Source organism: Ranitomeya variabilis, chromosome 8 (genome assembly GCF_051348905.1).
Source record: "Ranitomeya variabilis isolate aRanVar5 chromosome 8, aRanVar5.hap1, whole genome shotgun sequence".
NCBI classification, from domain to species: domain Eukaryota; kingdom Metazoa; phylum Chordata; class Amphibia; order Anura; family Dendrobatidae; genus Ranitomeya; species Ranitomeya variabilis.
Window position 1 is genome coordinate 44,913,398 of NC_135239.1, and position 16,970 is coordinate 44,930,367.

The window sequence follows — 16,970 nt, forward strand, 5'->3', positions numbered from 1 at the left end:
TTTCGGGCGCACGCGCAGTACTTGTTGGCAGTTTTAAAATCTCAGGACTGTGGTGCGAGGCGAGCCAAGCATCCTGGTTGTGTGAGGATAGCGCTAACACCGGGCTGTGCGCGGCGCTCCGGGCCGGCTATGTACCGAGAGCTGCTCTGAGGCCCAGACATGGCGTCCCCTGAGGTGCTGGAAGATTCGAGCTCCGGAGAGGCCTGTTCTGGGGGATACGGGGAGCTCGGGGACTTCCTGCAGGAGGAGCGGGCAGAGGAGGAGGAGGACGACGAGCTGCGCTGCCGCTTTGAGCAGGCAGCCCAACATGCCCAGAAACTGGCCCATGTGGCGACCACCCAGCAGCTCCTCTACCTGTATGCCCGGTACAAGCAGGTAATGGCCTCTGCTCTCCTCCCCGGCCTCCCTGCACTGAGCGTCCACAGCCCTGAGAGGAAGGGGCCCCATATAGTGCCCCCCACAGCCCCGAGAGGAAGGGTCCCCGCCTGTCACCCCATAGTGCCCCCCACAGCCCTGAGAGCAAGGGCCCCCGCCTGTCCCCACGTAGTGCCCCCCACAGCCCTGAGAGCAAGGGCCCCCGCCTGTCCCCACGTAGTGCCCCCCACAGCCCTGAGAGCAAGGGCCCCCGCCTGTCCCCACGTAGTGCCCCCCACAGCCCTGAGAGCAAGGGCGCCCGCCTGTCCCCACGTAGTGCCCCCCACAGCCCTGAGAGCAAGGGCCCCCGCCTGTCCCCACGTAGTGCCCCCCACAGCCCTGAGAGCAAGGGCCCCCGCCTGTCCCCACGTAGTGCCCCCCACAGCCCTGAGAGCAAGGGCCCCCGCCTGTCCCCACGTAGTGCCCCCCACAGCCCTGAGAGCAAGGGTCCCCGCCTGTCCCCACGTAGTGCCCCCCCACAGCCCTGAGAGGAAGGGTCCCCGCCTGTCCCCACATAGTGCCCCCCCACAGCCCTGAGAGGAACGGTCCCCACATAGTGCCCCCCACAGCCCTGAGAGGAAGGGCCCCTGCCTGTCCCCACATAGTGCCCCCCACAGCCCTGAGAGGAAGGGCCCCTGCCTGTCACCACATAGTGCCCCCCACAGCCCTGAGAGGAAGGGTCCCCGCCTGTCACCACATAGTCCCCCACAGCCCTGAGAGGAAGGGTCCCCGCCTGTCCCCACATAGTGCCCCCCACAGCCCTGAGAGGAAGGGCCCCGCCTGTCACCACATAGTGCCCCCACAGCCCTGAGAGCAAGGGTCCCCGCCTGTCCCCACATAGTGCCCCCCACATCCCTGAGAAGAAGGGTCCCCGCCTGTCACCACATAGTGCCCCCCACAGCCCTGAGAGGAAGGGTCCCCGCCTGTCACCACATAGTGCCCCCCACAGCCCTGAGAGGAAGGGTCCCCGCCTGTCACCACATAGTGCCCCCCACAGCCCTGAGAGGAAGGGTCCCCGCCTGTCACCACATAGTGCCCCCCACAGCCCTGAGAGCAAGGGTCCCCGCCTGTCACCACATAGTGCCTCCCACAGCCCTGAGAGCAAGGGTCCCTGCCTGTCACCACATAGTGCCCCCCACAGCCCTGAGAGCAAGGGTCCCTGCCTGTCACCACATAGTGCCTCCCACAGCCCTGAGAGCAAGGGTCCCTGCCTGTCACCACATAGTGCCCCCCACAGCCCTGAGAGCAAGGGTCCTCGCCTGTCACCACATAGTGCCTCCCACAGCCCTGAGAGCAAGGGTCCCTGCCTGTCACCACATAGTGCCCCCCACAGCCCTGAGAGCAAGGGTCCCTGCCTGTCACCACATAGTGCCCCCCACAGCCCTGAGAGCAAGGGTCCCCGCCTGTCACCACATAGTGCCCCCCACAGCCCTGAGAGCAAGGGTCCCCGCCTGTCACCACATAGTGCCCCCCACAGCCCTGAGAGCAAGGGTCCCCGCCTGTCACCACATAGTGACCCCCACAGCCCTGAGAGCAAGGGTCCCCGCCTGTCACCACATAGTGACCCCCACAGCCCTGAGAGCAAGGGTCCTCGCCTGTCACTACATAGTGCCTCCCACAGCCCTGAGAGCAAGGGTCCCTGCCTGTCACCACATAGTGCCCCCCACAGCCCTGAGAGCAAGGGTCCCTGCCTGTCACCACATAGTGCCCCCCACAGCCCTGAGAGCAAGGGTCCTCGCCTGTCACTACATAGTGCCTCCCACAGCCCTGAGAGCAAGGGTCCCCGCCTGTCACCACATAGTGCCCCCCACAGCCCTGAGAGCAAGGGTCCCCGCCTGTCACCACATAGTGCCCCCCACAGCCCTGAGAGCAAGGGTCCCTGCCTGTCACCACATAGTGCCCCCCACAGCCCTGAGAGCAAGGGTCCCTGCCTGTCACCACATAGTGCCCCCCACAGCCCTGAGAGCAAGGGTCCCTGCCTGTCACCACATAGTGCCTCCCACAGCCCTGAGAGCAAGGGTCCCTGCCTGTCACCACATAGTGCCTCCCACAGCCCTGAGAGCAAGGGTCCCTGCCTGTCACCACATAGTGCCCCCCACAGCCCTGAGAGCAAGGGTCCCTGCCTGTCACCACATAGTGCCTCCACAGCTGTGACGTAAAGAGCAAGGGTCCCCGCCTTGGGGGCGGTGGCAGGCTCGGGGCGTCCCCCCACTCCCCAGCGGTGCCAGGCTCAGTGCCCACAATAGTAATGTTATTTGTAGTTTCAGTATATTATTGGCTTCCCTCTTCCTCCCAGATTGATCTATCCTCGTGTCAGACTCACACTCCCTGAAGTTCATTACGGGCTGTGACCTGATTTTCTAATCTTTCTTATATAATGTGTCTAATTGACCAATGTTTAGGAGCCTGAGATCAGAGGAAGGGTTTATGGATATGGCGGCCTGTGGAGTGCCTATCCTCCTGTACTATTGTCCACCGCATACACGACCAGCGGTGGACACCGTGTCGCAGCCCCCATACACCACAGCAAGACCAGGCATCTCTCCCCTTTGGTGACATACACAGGCCATGTTAAACAGGCAGAAATAGCCTTTATGGCTGGTGGACAACATTGGCTATCACATATACTGATTTTCCACTTTGCAGTCGGTACACTGAGGAAGGTCTGACCGAAACGTTTGTATGTATATCTTTTACTACAACACGTGGATTACTCAAAATTTCCACCGGAGCAATTTCTTGTATGCCAAGTTTATTCTGCATGATGATAAAAACTGGCACACTGTATCAAACACTGATGAACAGACGTTAAAAAATCACAGATGTCTGAACGAGGCATCAAACTTGCATGGATTTGGCCGCAAAACCACCTAAAATTTATATAAATAAAAAATGACATAATGCACAGCAATGTCTTAATTACACTATGGCTTGTCACTTCTTTTAAGTGCTGCAGGATTCGGAAACCTTGGAGGGGTGAAAAGAAGTACCTTGATTTAGAAGCCGCTCACCCTCTATACTAGAGAATATAGGTAAAAGCCACCACCGTAATGACTGCAAAACTGCTGGTGGAGCAGCCTCGGGAAGAAAGCCGCCAGCCTTATCCCTAATGTGGCTTTCTTAATAGAAGGATTTTTTTTTCCCTTTTATCTTTTGTTCTTGCAGGTGTTACCTGCTGTATGCTGCAGTGGAGTGTAGCAACAGGATATCTGATAAGGGCCTAATCTACAGAGCAGGATCTAAGTGACCTGGTCTCCTGCTAATCAGACATGCAGTACCACAGCTCAGGGAGATCACAATGTAAGGCACTAGGGTTCAAGAAAGCTCCGTCATATTGGTGCAGATATTTACAGAGTTTTTCCAAGGAAATAGACTTTCACAGAATATTCTTTCCGTGCTGGCAATCATCTCCTCTATGTGAAACTTTGATTTTTTTCAGCACTGCGTCAGAGCCTGGCTGTGCAGCTGCAGCACAGTATGTATTTCTCTGAAACACTGTAGAAACCATAAGGAGAACGGCAACTAGTCGGCGCCACCTTGTTCCAAGTTATTGACCGCTCTCTTCATTTGTGCCCACACGGGAGAGACCTGTCAATGACCTGGAGTGGGATGGGGACAAGCCCGCCTGGGACCACCCCGGATTAGTCTTTCCCTATAGTCTCCGGCTGGGTCTTCAAATTAGATTGTCTCTGAAAAGCTGCAGTCGTGTCGCCAGACTCTGATACATTCAGACAGCATGAATCCGTGATAGGTTTCCTTTAAAAATCGATCACTTACTTTTAATGGCAAATTCTCAGAGATTTTCAATTCTTGGGTTCCATGTAGATTTGCCACTGATTTGACCCTGTGCATGAGCAAACATTGAAACCCTCGGTGAAAATCTTTAGCATGTTTGGGGCGTGTGCCCACAGTGCTGTGTACTGTATCACCACTGTCTGACACTGGAAACAAAACTCAACCCCCTGCTGTGCATAATCTCTGCAGTGTCCGGCTCCGTTCCCACCAGGAGCTTTGGTGCATTTTTAACTGTATTTTTGTTGTGTCAAAAACACTGTATCTTAAGGTACCGTCACACTCAGCGACGCTGCGGCGATATAGACAACGAGCCGACCTAAACTAGATCGCTGGAGCGTCGCTGTTTAGGTCGCTGTAGAGACGTCAAACACAGCAGCTCCAGAACGATGCAGGAGCGATCCTGTGACGTAACGGCGACTCGCTTACCGTTCTCGCTGGTTGATAGCTCCATGTCTGGCATTGCTGGCGTCGTTGCTTTTGATGTCAAACATGATGATACACGCCAACCTAGCGACGAAATAAAGTTCTGGACTTCTAGCTCCGACCACCTATGGCACAGCGGGATCCAGATCGCTGCTGCGTGTCAAACACAACGAGATCGCTATCCAGGACGCTGCAACGTCACAGATTGATGTCGTTCTCGTTGCAAAGTTGCTGAGTGTGACGGTACCTTTGCAGTTTCAGCAAAGTGGATGGGATTTATAGAAATTGTGGGAATGTAGCCTCAAATGTCCTCTGCTGAAGATTTTGCAGCGTTTTGGATAAGATTTGATTAAATGTCATTGTTGTTTGCTGTTGTGATAGTAGATGGGATCGGTAGAGAATCTAAGGGCGCATTGCCACCTGGTGAATATGCAGCAGATTTTCCACTGGATTTGCCTGAAAATCTGTGGTGTCACACAAACACTCATGAAGAGACCCAGAAGCTGCTCTTAGATAAAGTGACAAATTTCCTATTAAAAGACAAAAATGTGGAATTGTCGTCTTAATTTTACTGATGACCGGATTAACTTTTTTTTTTCTTTTTTCATCACTAGTACACAGGGAACGACTAAGCACTACATAAGGCCTGTATCTCTGGAACCATATGGCGAATATAGGGGGGAAAAAAAATTGATAAAACTCAGGAGTAAGGGGGAATAAAATACTAAAACTGGCAGCTTGACCTGGTGACAGGCCCTAATTTAAAACTGAAGAGCAGGTGTATGAAAAATTTGCACACTCTGGGTGATTAATATTTATCTATAGTTTGTGAAGTCATTTAACACTGCATCTTGCAGCATGTGTCGGGAGTGATCTGACTCTGATGACGTTGGAATACCTGTGCTGGTGAGACCAGAGGGTCACTCTGCTGCTGCCGCCACTAGGGGGAGCCTTCTCTGGTTGTGCTCATATACCCTTGGTGGCAGCTACTGGCATACATACACTTGTAAGGGGTTTTCACTCTCCCAGTCAAAAATACAGAGCACCATCTCAAGTTTTACACAGCTCAGCATTCTGAGCACTGCTACATCTACAGCAGAAAAAACAGGGATTATATCAAAACTGCACCTAGCAGCCCAGTAAGTGAAACCTCGTTGGAATCAGGCTCTCTGCCCTTGCATAATGCAGCTCTGATTCCCTAGCAAAAAGCTGCTGACAAATTCCCTTTAATAGTGTAAGTTTCTGAAAAGGAAACAAAAATTTAATCTTTCGGCAGCATGTACTGATTCACCCTATCTGGGATGGATCCATAGCAATCTTGGTTCCTGACTATAATGCCAAAGATCTGGTAGCCATACTGTGACAACAGTAAAGAGGCAGGGGACAAGTAAAGAATCGCTCTTGTGGACCCATGGAAAGCTGGATGACACAAGCTATGCATAGGGTTATGAGTACTGTCACTTCTCACACCTTTTATCCTTCTAGGAAATTGCCCCAAAACTAACATGCCTGACGAAAACCGCAGATCACAGCTGCCAGTGAGTGACGTGAGCTGTGATCCTTCCATGGATGTGTCGGGATTATTAGATGTATTGGGAGAGGTTTTACTTCTCTTCTGTCCTTGTGTTGCTTTGTACCTGACAGTGTTTTGTGTTTGGTAGGTAAAGGTTGGGAAGTGCACGACGTCCAAACCAGGATTCTTTGATTTTGAAGGAAGGCAAAAATGGTAAGAGAACCACATTGTGCATTGTTGCTTCCCCCCCCCGTCCTCAATTATCCTAATAGCGCAGAATCTTACAAAATGTTTTCCATCGGATGTGGTGAAGCATTCCCTTGTTTATATTTTAATGTCTTTCGTAATAAAAGCAGTTTAACCCCTTAGGGTGCTTTCACATTTCATTCTGTGTCCCCGTCGGGGCATATGTCCTGAATTCCCCACATAACGGGCTCCGGGTGCTTGCACTGACTGGGTCATAGGCCGTAATGGTGATGACAGTACGAACGTGAGCTCTCCCTTGCACTATTTTTCAGGAGTGTATGCCTACATTGGGCGGTCACTCGGACACAAAAGTCAGAATTCCTTTTTTTTTTTTTGTCGCCGCAACATTGCATTAAACTGCAATAATGGGCGATCAAAAGAGTGTATCTGCACCAAAATGGTATCATAAAAATGTCAGCTCGTCATGCAAAAAATAAGCCCTCGCCCAACCCGAGATCACGAAAAATGGAGACACTACGGTTATCGGAAAATGGTGCAAATTTTTTTTTTTTTTTTAACAAAGTTTGGAATTTTTTTTTCACCACTTAGCTAAAGAAGAACTTAGACATGTTTGGTGTCCATGAACTCGTAATTACCTGGAGAATCATAATGGCTGGTCAGTATTAGCATTTAGTGACCTAGTAAAAAAGCAACACAAAAGACAAGTGTGGAATTGCACTTTTTTTGCAATTTCACCACTCTTGGATTTTTTTTTTCCCGTTTTCGAGTACATGACTTAGGGTATGTGCACACGTTGCGGATTCTCTGCGGATCCGCAGCGTTTTTTGCAGTGCAGAAATGCTGCAGATCCGCAATTGATTTACAATACAGTGTAAATCAATGAGAAAAAAAAATGCTGTGCACACTTTGCGGAAAATCCGCTGCGGAAATGCTGCGATTTAAAAGAAGTAGCATGTCACTTCTTTTTTGTGAATCTGCAGCGTTTTTGTACCCATTCCATTATAGAAAACCGCAGGGGTAAAAACGCCGCAAAAACGCACAAAAAAAACGCTGTGGAACCGCACAAAAAAACGCAGGTGCGTTTTCTGCCAGGAGAGACAGAATCCGCACCAGAAATTCCTAAGCCTAATCCGCAACGTGTGCACATAGCCTTAGTAAAACCAATGGTGTCGTTCAAAAGTACAACACATCCCGCAAAAAACAAGCCCTCACATGGCCGCATTGACGGAAAAATAAAAGTTATGGCTCTGGGAAGAAGGGGAGCGAAAAATGAAAATACCTCTGGTCGTTAAGGACCTGAGAGATTTTCCATTTTTGTACTTGTTTTTTCCCCCCACTTGTTTAACAATCCATAATTTTAATTTTTTTTTTCTTTTGTGCCGAGTAGTACATATGAATTACTTCATTAATTTCACCATTTATTTAGAAAATTGGGAAAAATATCCCAAAAAGAACAACACACAGAATATAATTATTTCTTGGGTAAATAGGGACTGAATTCACTTCCTGACTGTGGAGGTTGGCACCCCCTCTTGATAACTATTATTTTTTTTATCTTTGCATCTACCCGTATATACTCGAGTATAAGCCGACCCGAGTATAAGCCGACCCCCCTAATTTTGCCACAAAAAACTGGGAAAACTTATTGACTCGAGTATAAGCCTAGGGTGGAAAATGCAGCAGCTACCGGTGAATTTCAAAATTAAAAATAGATGCTCCATACTGTTCATTATGGCCCCATAGATGCTCCACATAAAGCTGTGCCACATATAATGCTCTGCACTGTTCATTATGGCCCCATAGACGCTCCACATAAAGCTGCCCCATATATAATGCTCTGCACCGTTCAGTATAGCCCCATAGATGCTCCACATAAAGCTGCCCCATATATAATGCTCTGCACAGTTCATTATGGCCCCATAGATGCTCCATAGAAAGCTGTGCCATATACAATGCTCTGCACCTTTGATTATGGCCCCATAGATGCTCCATAGAAAGCTGTGCCATATACAATGCTCTGTACCTTTGATTATGGCCCCATAGATAGCTGTGCCATATATAATGCTCTGCACCTTTGATTATGGCCCCATAGATAGCTGTGCCATATACAATGCTCTGCACCTTTGATTATGGCCCCATAGATAGCTGTGCCATATACAATGCTCTGCACCTTTGATTATGGCCCCATAGATAGCTGTGCCATATATAATGCCCTGCACCTTTGATTATGGCCCCATAGATAGCTGTGCCATATACAATGCTCTGCACCTTTGATTATGGCCCCATAGATAGCTGTGCCATATACAATGCTCTGCACCTTTGATTATGGCCCCATAGATAGCTGTGCCATATATAATGCTCTGCACCTTTGATTATGGCCCCATAGATGCTCCACATAAAGCTGTGCTATATATATAATGCTCTGCACCGTTGCCCCATAGATACTCCACATAAATCTGTGCAATATACAATGCTGCTGCAATATAAAAAAAATAAATAAAAATAAAACACATACTCACCTCTCTTGCTTGCAGCTCCTCAGCGTCCCGTCCCGGCGTCTCTCTGCACTGACTGATCAGGCAGAGGGCGGCGCGCACACTATATGCGTCATCGCGCCCTCTGACGTGCACAGTCAGAACAAGAGGACGCGACGACAGAGCGGCGCTCGGCGTGTGGAACGCGGACAGGTAACTATGACATACTTACCTGCTCCCGGCGTCCCGCTCCTTCCCCCGGACAGCTGGTCTCCGTGTGCCGCAGCCTCTTCCTCTGTCAGCGGTCACCGTTACCGCTGATTAGAGGAATGAACTTGCGGCTCCACCCCTATGGGAGTGGAGTCCATATTCATTTCCCTAATGAGCGGTACCATGTGACCGCTGAACGGGACGAGCTGCGGCACCGAAGACCGTGGGACGGGCAGGGGGAGCGCCGGGACTAGGTGAGTATGCGACACGCGCTCTCCCCCCTCACCCGCCGACCCCACCGCCGACCGTGACTCGAGTATAAGCCGAGAGGGGCACTTTCAGCCCAAAAATGTGCTTTTTTGTGCACTGAGCTGATGTATTTATTGATACTATTTTGGGGTGCACTTGACATTCTGATAATCTTATTTTACTTTAATTTTGGGATGTTTATCGTTTGCTTTAAGTAATAATTTATGAGAGGATGTGATACAAATAATTTTTTCTTTCCCCATGGAGAATTTTGTACCTGTGATTATTTGATCGCTTATACTTTACGGTAGTATGCTATATACCCTTGTATTGCAATTCTCCTATGAGGCTCCCCCTCTAGCTTGGATCCACAGGAGTATTTCAGCTTTGGTAACTAGTGATGAGCTGAAGTGCTCGTTACTGGAGTTTGCCTAGCGAGCGCAGGTATGCACCGAGTATCACGGGTGCTCAGGTGACAAGATCGAGTCCTTGTGGCCACATGGCTCGCTGCTGTTAGACAACCGCTAACATGCTGGGATTGCCTGACATACACAGGCCATCGAGCACCCTAGGCAACCAGTAACCAGCACCTCCACTCATCACTGGAGGTAACTCATCAGTTCCATGCGATCATATCGAAGGTGGTGGATGGGAGCAAGTTTGCATCGGCAATGAGTTCATGTAAATGCTGCAGTTAGTGATGTAATTATTAAATTGCCGCACTCTGAGCAATCACTGGCCGCCGCAGTTACAGGCAGATGCCGGCTATGTAACACAGCTGGCATGGGCCTGGTGTGGTAGGGCGACTCGCTCAGCGGTAAACACTTCTACTGGTTTATTTTAATCACGGCATAAACCAGTGCAGGGTTCAACAAAATAAACATGGCCTTTCTGGCAAAACCAGGAAACAAAGAGATAACGTATAGCACAGTCCTTAGGCCTGCGGGAAGCCGCCCGATCAGGGTACAATCAGCAGAGTCAGCACAGTTGCACATAAACACTTCTCTGGAGCTCTCCTGCCTCCAGGCCCACAGACAGGAAAAAAGACAGTGTCAGGACATTTAACTTGCCGAAGCTGCACCCTTGGAATGGAGATGTGATGAGTAACCCTTCCGCCCATCTCTTACAGATATTCACACAAAAAAAAAAACCCTGTCATGGCCGATTAACCCCTCTCAGAACATAACATGCTGGAGAGAAACTTATGGGTTTCACATGACAGAAAATGGCACTCTTCGTGACAACACGTCTCTTGTCACACTGATATGAAGCCGGCTCAGCTCTTGAGCTTGTTCATATTTTCCTTAGCGATCCATGAAAAATACATCATTAAAGGGTTAATTTTAGGATCATATGGACTCCTATTTAAAACAAGGTGTGTGTGTGTGTGTGTGTGTGTGTGTGTGTGTGTGTGTGTTTGTGTGTATAGGTTTATAGGGGCCAAACTAAGTTTTGTGATCAATACCCAGTTCGTAACCCTGGTTATAGTAGCTACATTGGTGTCAAACTTCTTCCTAGTTTGCCTCGGTCTACAAATAAAGGCATTTTTGCAATTGTGATGTAATTGCTTAGCAAAATGGGGGTGCTAAAGTGGTCACTATTTTAGTAAATTTTGCAAATATCTGTTTTCCCCAATGCCACCTCAACTCCTCATTAGAGAAGAGAGAATCTGTTAGGGTCCCTCATTATTCGGCAAGCTATAGGTGTGGCTCTTCTTGGTCCAGTGCGTCCCATCTTCGTACGATGCCGTCCTCCTGCTTGCTTCGTCAAAGAGCCCCGGCACCTGCGCACTGCAGTACTTTGCTCTGCCCTCAACAGGGCCGATAAGTACGCCTGCGCAGGAGCGTGATGCCGAGGAGACTGTGGATGATGCAGGGTCGGGTCCTCCACACGAAGCAAGCAGGAGGACGGCATCGCACAAAGATGGAAGGCGCTGGACCAAGAAGAGCGACACCCATCGGACCAGACCGTCCCACAGGTGAGTATAATAAATTATTTTTCTTCTGTTGCAGTTTGGGTTGGGGGCAGATATACAGCAATACAGAATATGCTGTATATCAGCCCTGAAAAGTGGTGGCCGTAACTTATATCTGCCAAAACTGGTGACAGGTTCCCTTTAACTGCGACGCACGGTGCATGCCCAAGGATTGCTCTTTGCAGTGCAGTGTTGGTGAATATGGTCATGTTGAAAGCAAAATAATTTAAAAAAAAAAAAAAAATATATATATATATATATATATATATATATATATATATATATATATATATATATATATATATATATATATATATATATATATATATAGGCTCGCTCTTCTTATCTGCATCTCAAAAACATTTCCAGAATTCGCCCTTTTCTTACTTTCGACTCTGCAAAAACTCTTACTGTCTCACTTATTCATTCTCGTCTGGACTATTGTAACTCTCTACTAATTGGCCTACCTTTTACCAGACTCTCCCCGCTCCAATCTGTCCTGAATGCTGCTGCCAGGATCATATTCCTCACCAACCGTTACACCGATGCCTCTACCTTGTGCCAGTCATTACACTGGCTACCCATCAAATCCAGAATCCAGTACAAAACTACTACCCTCATCCACAAAGCACTCCATGGCTCAGCACCACCCTACATCTCCTCTCTGGTCTCAGTCTACCAACCTACCCGTGCCCTCCGCTCTGCTAATGACCTCAGGTTAGCATCCTCAATAATCAGAACCTCCCACTCCCGTCTCCAAGACTTTACACGTGCGGCGCCGATTCTTTGGAATGCACTACCTAGGTTAATACAATTAATCCCCAATCCCCACAGTTTTAAGCGTGCACTAAAAACTCATTTGTTCAGATTGGCCTACCGCCTCAACGCATTAACCTAATTATCCCTGTGTGGCCTATTAATAAAAAACAACATAATCACGTTCCTCCATCATGTTCTCATACACTTTATGCAGTTAATAGCCTCTGTGTCTGTACTGTTACATACTTAGGCAGTGAACTGGTTCATGCAGCTTTACATGAACACCCGAGCCTTACACTATGGCTGGTCCAAATAACTAAAGCAATTGTTACCATCCACCTCTTGTGTCTCCCCTTTTCCTCATAGATTGTAAGCTTGCGAGCAGCAGGGCCCTCATTCCTCCTGGTATCTGTTTTGAACTGTGATTTCTGTTATGCTGTAATGTCTGTTGTCTGTATAAGTCCCCTCTATAAGTTGTAAAGCGCTGCGGAATATGTTGGCGCTATATAAATAAAATTATTATTATTATTATTATTATATATATTAAAAAAAAATTATTTTTTTTTTGTTCCTTTCTTGACTCGGCAACTTGTGGGTTGCAACACGGCTCTACTCACTGACATAATGCTGTGATTTAGTGTGATCTTTAGTCTCTTGTCTTTCGTACTGGCCAAATTCACTATGTAGATAGACCTGCAGGCTCCACTTACCTGACGCCTGTGAAAGTTCTCTCTATTACATAAGGTGATTTCTACTTCTGAATGGTGATCAATAGATGTTTTCGGGCCAAGGTTTCAGTAAGCCATCATATTTAATGTTTATGGTGCTCAGTTACAATATATATCTCTTGGTCCCCCTTTTCCATTGTTAAGTGCATTGTTATATATATATATATATAGGCTCGCTCTTCTTATCTGCATCTCAAAAACATTTCCAGAATTCGCCCTTTTCTTACTTTCGACTCTGCAAAAACTCTTACTGTCTCACTTATTCATTCTCGTCTGGACTATTGTAACTCTCTACTAATTGGCCTACCTTTTACCAGACTCTCCCCGCTCCAATCTGTCCTGAATGCTGCTGCCAGGATCATATTCCTCACCAACCGTTACACCGATGCCTCTACCTTGTGCCAGTCATTACACTGGCTACCCATCAAATCCAGAATCCAGTACAAAACTACTACCCTCATCCACAAAGCACTCCATGGCTCAGCACCACCCTACATCTCCTCTCTGGTCTCAGTCTACCAACCTACCCGTGCCCTCCGCTCTGCTAATGACCTCAGGTTAGCATCCTCAATAATCAGAACCTCCCACTCCCGTCTCCAAGACTTTACACGTGCGGCGCCGATTCTTTGGAATGCACTACCTAGGTTAATACAATTAATCCCCAATCCCCACAGTTTTAAGCGTGCACTAAAAACTCATTTGTTCAGATTGGCCTACCGCCTCAACGCATTAACCTAATTATCCCTGTGTGGCCTATTAATAAAAAACAACATAATCACGTTCCTCCATCATGTTCTCATACACTTTATGCAGTTAATAGCCTCTGTGTCTGTACTGTTACATACTTAGGCAGTGAACTGGTTCATGCAGCTTTACATGAACACCCGAGCCTTACACTATGGCTGGTCCAAATAACTAAAGCAATTGTTACCATCCACCTCTTGTGTCTCCCCTTTTCCTCATAGATTGTAAGCTTGCGAGCAGCAGGGCCCTCATTCCTCCTGGTATCTGTTTTGAACTGTGATTTCTGTTATGCTGTAATGTCTGTTGTCTGTATAAGTCCCCTCTATAAGTTGTAAAGCGCTGCGGAATATGTTGGCGCTATATAAATAAAATTATTATTATTATTATTATTATATATATTAAAAAAAAATTATTTTTTTTTTGTTCCTTTCTTGACTCGGCAACTTGTGGGTTGCAACACGGCTCTACTCACTGACATAATGCTGTGATTTAGTGTGATCTTTAGTCTCTTGTCTTTCGTACTGGCCAAATTCACTATGTAGATAGACCTGCAGGCTCCACTTACCTGATGCAGCACCACGATGCACTTAACAATGGAAAAGGGGGACCAAGAGATATATATTGTAACTGAGCACCATAAACATTAAATATGATGGCTTACTGAAACCTTGGCCCGAAAACATCTATTGATCACCATTCAGAAGTAGAAATCACCTTATGTAATAGAGAGAACTTTCACAGGCGTCAGTATAACACAATTCAGAAAGTTATCTGCCAGCAGCAGGTTTAGTCTTGGGGCCCCCGGTTCTAGTATCTTCAGCCCTGAGCTTGGATATATTACGGCTTCATCGTGCTCGTGAAAAAAAAATAAAATAGGGAAAATTACTTCCCAGAAAAAAAATCACCAGTGAAATAAATGAGCATTGCTTATTTTGTAAGTATATTCCGTCGGGTTAATTCATTGTGACAGGGCCATTTGAAAGGAGAATTGCTTATTCACCCTGAATTATAGCTTCCATTTAATTAATTTCCAAAAGCCAAATTAATCTCAGGTTGTTAGGTTTTCATTCACATGCTCTACTTAATTTGTTTTGTTAGTAATTTTGCTTTGTTCCCAATATTCCCTGATGCTATTGAAGTGGCACTTTATAATGACGATCTATAAATGATATTCTGGAGCTAGCGCTTTTGTCATTTACATGAAGAACATGGTGTTTTATGGGTGAAGGGAGCAATAACTTCATCATCTATTTTTGACCTTTTTAAAGTCCCAAAATGAAGACCACACCAGATTCAGGAGTTTTTCTCCAGACTTCTCTAGTCCTAATCATTGACTGTTTTGCCTGTAAACTTAAGCTTCTCTAATACTCAGTGCAATTAAGTTCTTTTATATACCCAATTGTCATTTCAGCCCCAAAATTTAAAGTTAGGTGCCCGAAACCATTCATTTATGACTTTTTGACATCAAAAAGCGCAGCATTTGAAAGTTCCTGTAAAGTGGATGAAATTTATAGAAATCTCATGCCGACTGCTTTTTGCTCAACATAAACTGGCCTGCGGCGTTAGTTTCAAATCCACAACATGTCCACTTCTCTTGAGTACGCGTAGCTTTATGTACTGATTTCTCCCATAGATGTGAATTAGATAGTTTTATCAAATTCAAAACATCATTTTTTTTTAAGTCATGACCTACCAAAAAGACCACGCATGTAGAAAAAAACTGAAAATCTGCAATATCAAAAACCCATCATGGCAATCTAGCCTAAATGTTTTTTTTTTCCACAGGAGAAAGCCAGTTCTGAACTATTGGGGACACTGGTTCATTACAGTTTTACTCAAAAGTTTACATACCCCGGCAGAATTTTTGCTTTCTTGGCCTTTTTTCAGAGAATATGAATGATAACGCCAAAACTTTTTCTCCACTCATGGTTAGTGGTTGTGTGAAGCCATTTATTGTCAAACTACTGTGTTTTGTCTTTTTAAATGCTAATGACAACCTAAAACTTCCAAATGACCCTGATCAAAAGTTCACATACCCTGGTGATTTTGTCCTGATAACATGCAAGGAAGTTGACACAAATGGGTTTGAATGGCTACTAAAGGTAACATCCTCACCTGTGACCTGTTTGCTTGTAATCCGTGTGTGCGCATAAAAGCGGAGTGAGTTTCTGAGATCCAGACAGACTCTTGCATCTTTCATCCAGCCACTGACATTTCTGGATTGTGAGTCATGACGAAAGCAAAAGAATTGTCAACGGATAGTTGAACTGTATAAAACAGGAGAGGGATACAAAAATCTATTCATGGAATTGATAATGCCAGTCAGCAGCATTCAAACTGTGATTATCAAATGGAAAATCATGGGCTCTGTAAAAACAAAACCACGGTCAGGTAGACTAACAAATATGTAGTCCGCAACTGCCAGGAAAATTTGTTCTCAATGCAAAGAAAAACCCACAAATAGCATCAGCTGAAATTCAGGACTCTCTGAAAACTAGCGGTGTGGCTGTTTCAAGACGCACAATAAGGAGGCACTTGAAGAAAAATGGGCTGCATGGTTGAGTCACCAGAAGAAAGCCATTACTGCGCAAATGCTACAAAGTATCTCGCCTACAATAAGCAAAACCGCACAGACAAGCCAAAAAACTTCTGGAACAAGGTAATTTGGAGTGATGAGACCAAAATTTAACTTTTTGGCCACAACCATTAATGTTACATTTGGAGAGAGGCCAACAAGACCTATGATGAAAGGAACACCATTCCTACTGTAAAGCGCAGAGGTGGATCGCTGATGTTTTGGGGATGTGTGAGCTACAAAGGCACAGGAAACTTGGTCAAAGGGGAAGGAAAGATGAATGCGGCATGTTATCAGCAAATACTGGAGGCAAATTTGCACTCATCAGCCCGGAACCTGGGACGTACTTGGACATTCCAACATGACAACGATCCAAAACACAAGGTCAAGTCGACCTGTAATTGGCTACAGCAGAACAAATAGAATGTTCTGGAGTGGCCATCTCAGTCTCCTGACCTCAATATCATTGAGCCACTCTGGGAAGATCTAGCAGTTCATGCTAGACAGCCAAGGAATGTACAGGAACTGGAGGCTTTTTGCCAAGAAGAGTGGGCAGCTTTACCATCTGAGAAAATAAAGAACCTCATCCACAACTACCACAAAAGACTTCAAGCTGTCATTGATGATAGAGGGGGAAATACACGGTATTAAGAAATGGGGTATGTGAACTTTTGATCAGGGACATTTGGATGTTTTGGGTTGTCTTTATGATTTAAAAAGAGAAAACACATTAGTTTGACAATAATGGCTTCACCCATCCACTAACCATGAGTGGAGAAAAAGTTTGGTGTTCTCATTCATATTCTCTGAAAAAAGACCAAGAAATGCAAAGAAGAATCTCCGGTAACGCCTCCATAATATAACAAGGAGCCAATAGTTTAGTTTATGGTTTCTGTGCATTATG

General features: G+C 46.5%; 1 protein-coding gene across 1 annotated transcript in view; it reads left to right on the forward strand.

The window, feature by feature from the left end:
* The first annotated feature begins 22 nt into the window (after window positions 1-22).
* The window catches only part of ACBD6 (acyl-CoA binding domain containing 6), a 92,769-nt gene continuing 75,821 nt past the window's right edge, over window positions 23-16,970 (forward strand). Inside the window, exons 1-2 of the mRNA XM_077277930.1 lie at window positions 23-375; window positions 6,294-6,358. Of these exons, the coding sequence (XP_077134045.1) occupies window positions 160-375; window positions 6,294-6,358 (281 nt within the window). The 5' untranslated portion in view covers window positions 23-159. The remainder of the gene's footprint in view (window positions 376-6,293; window positions 6,359-16,970) is intronic.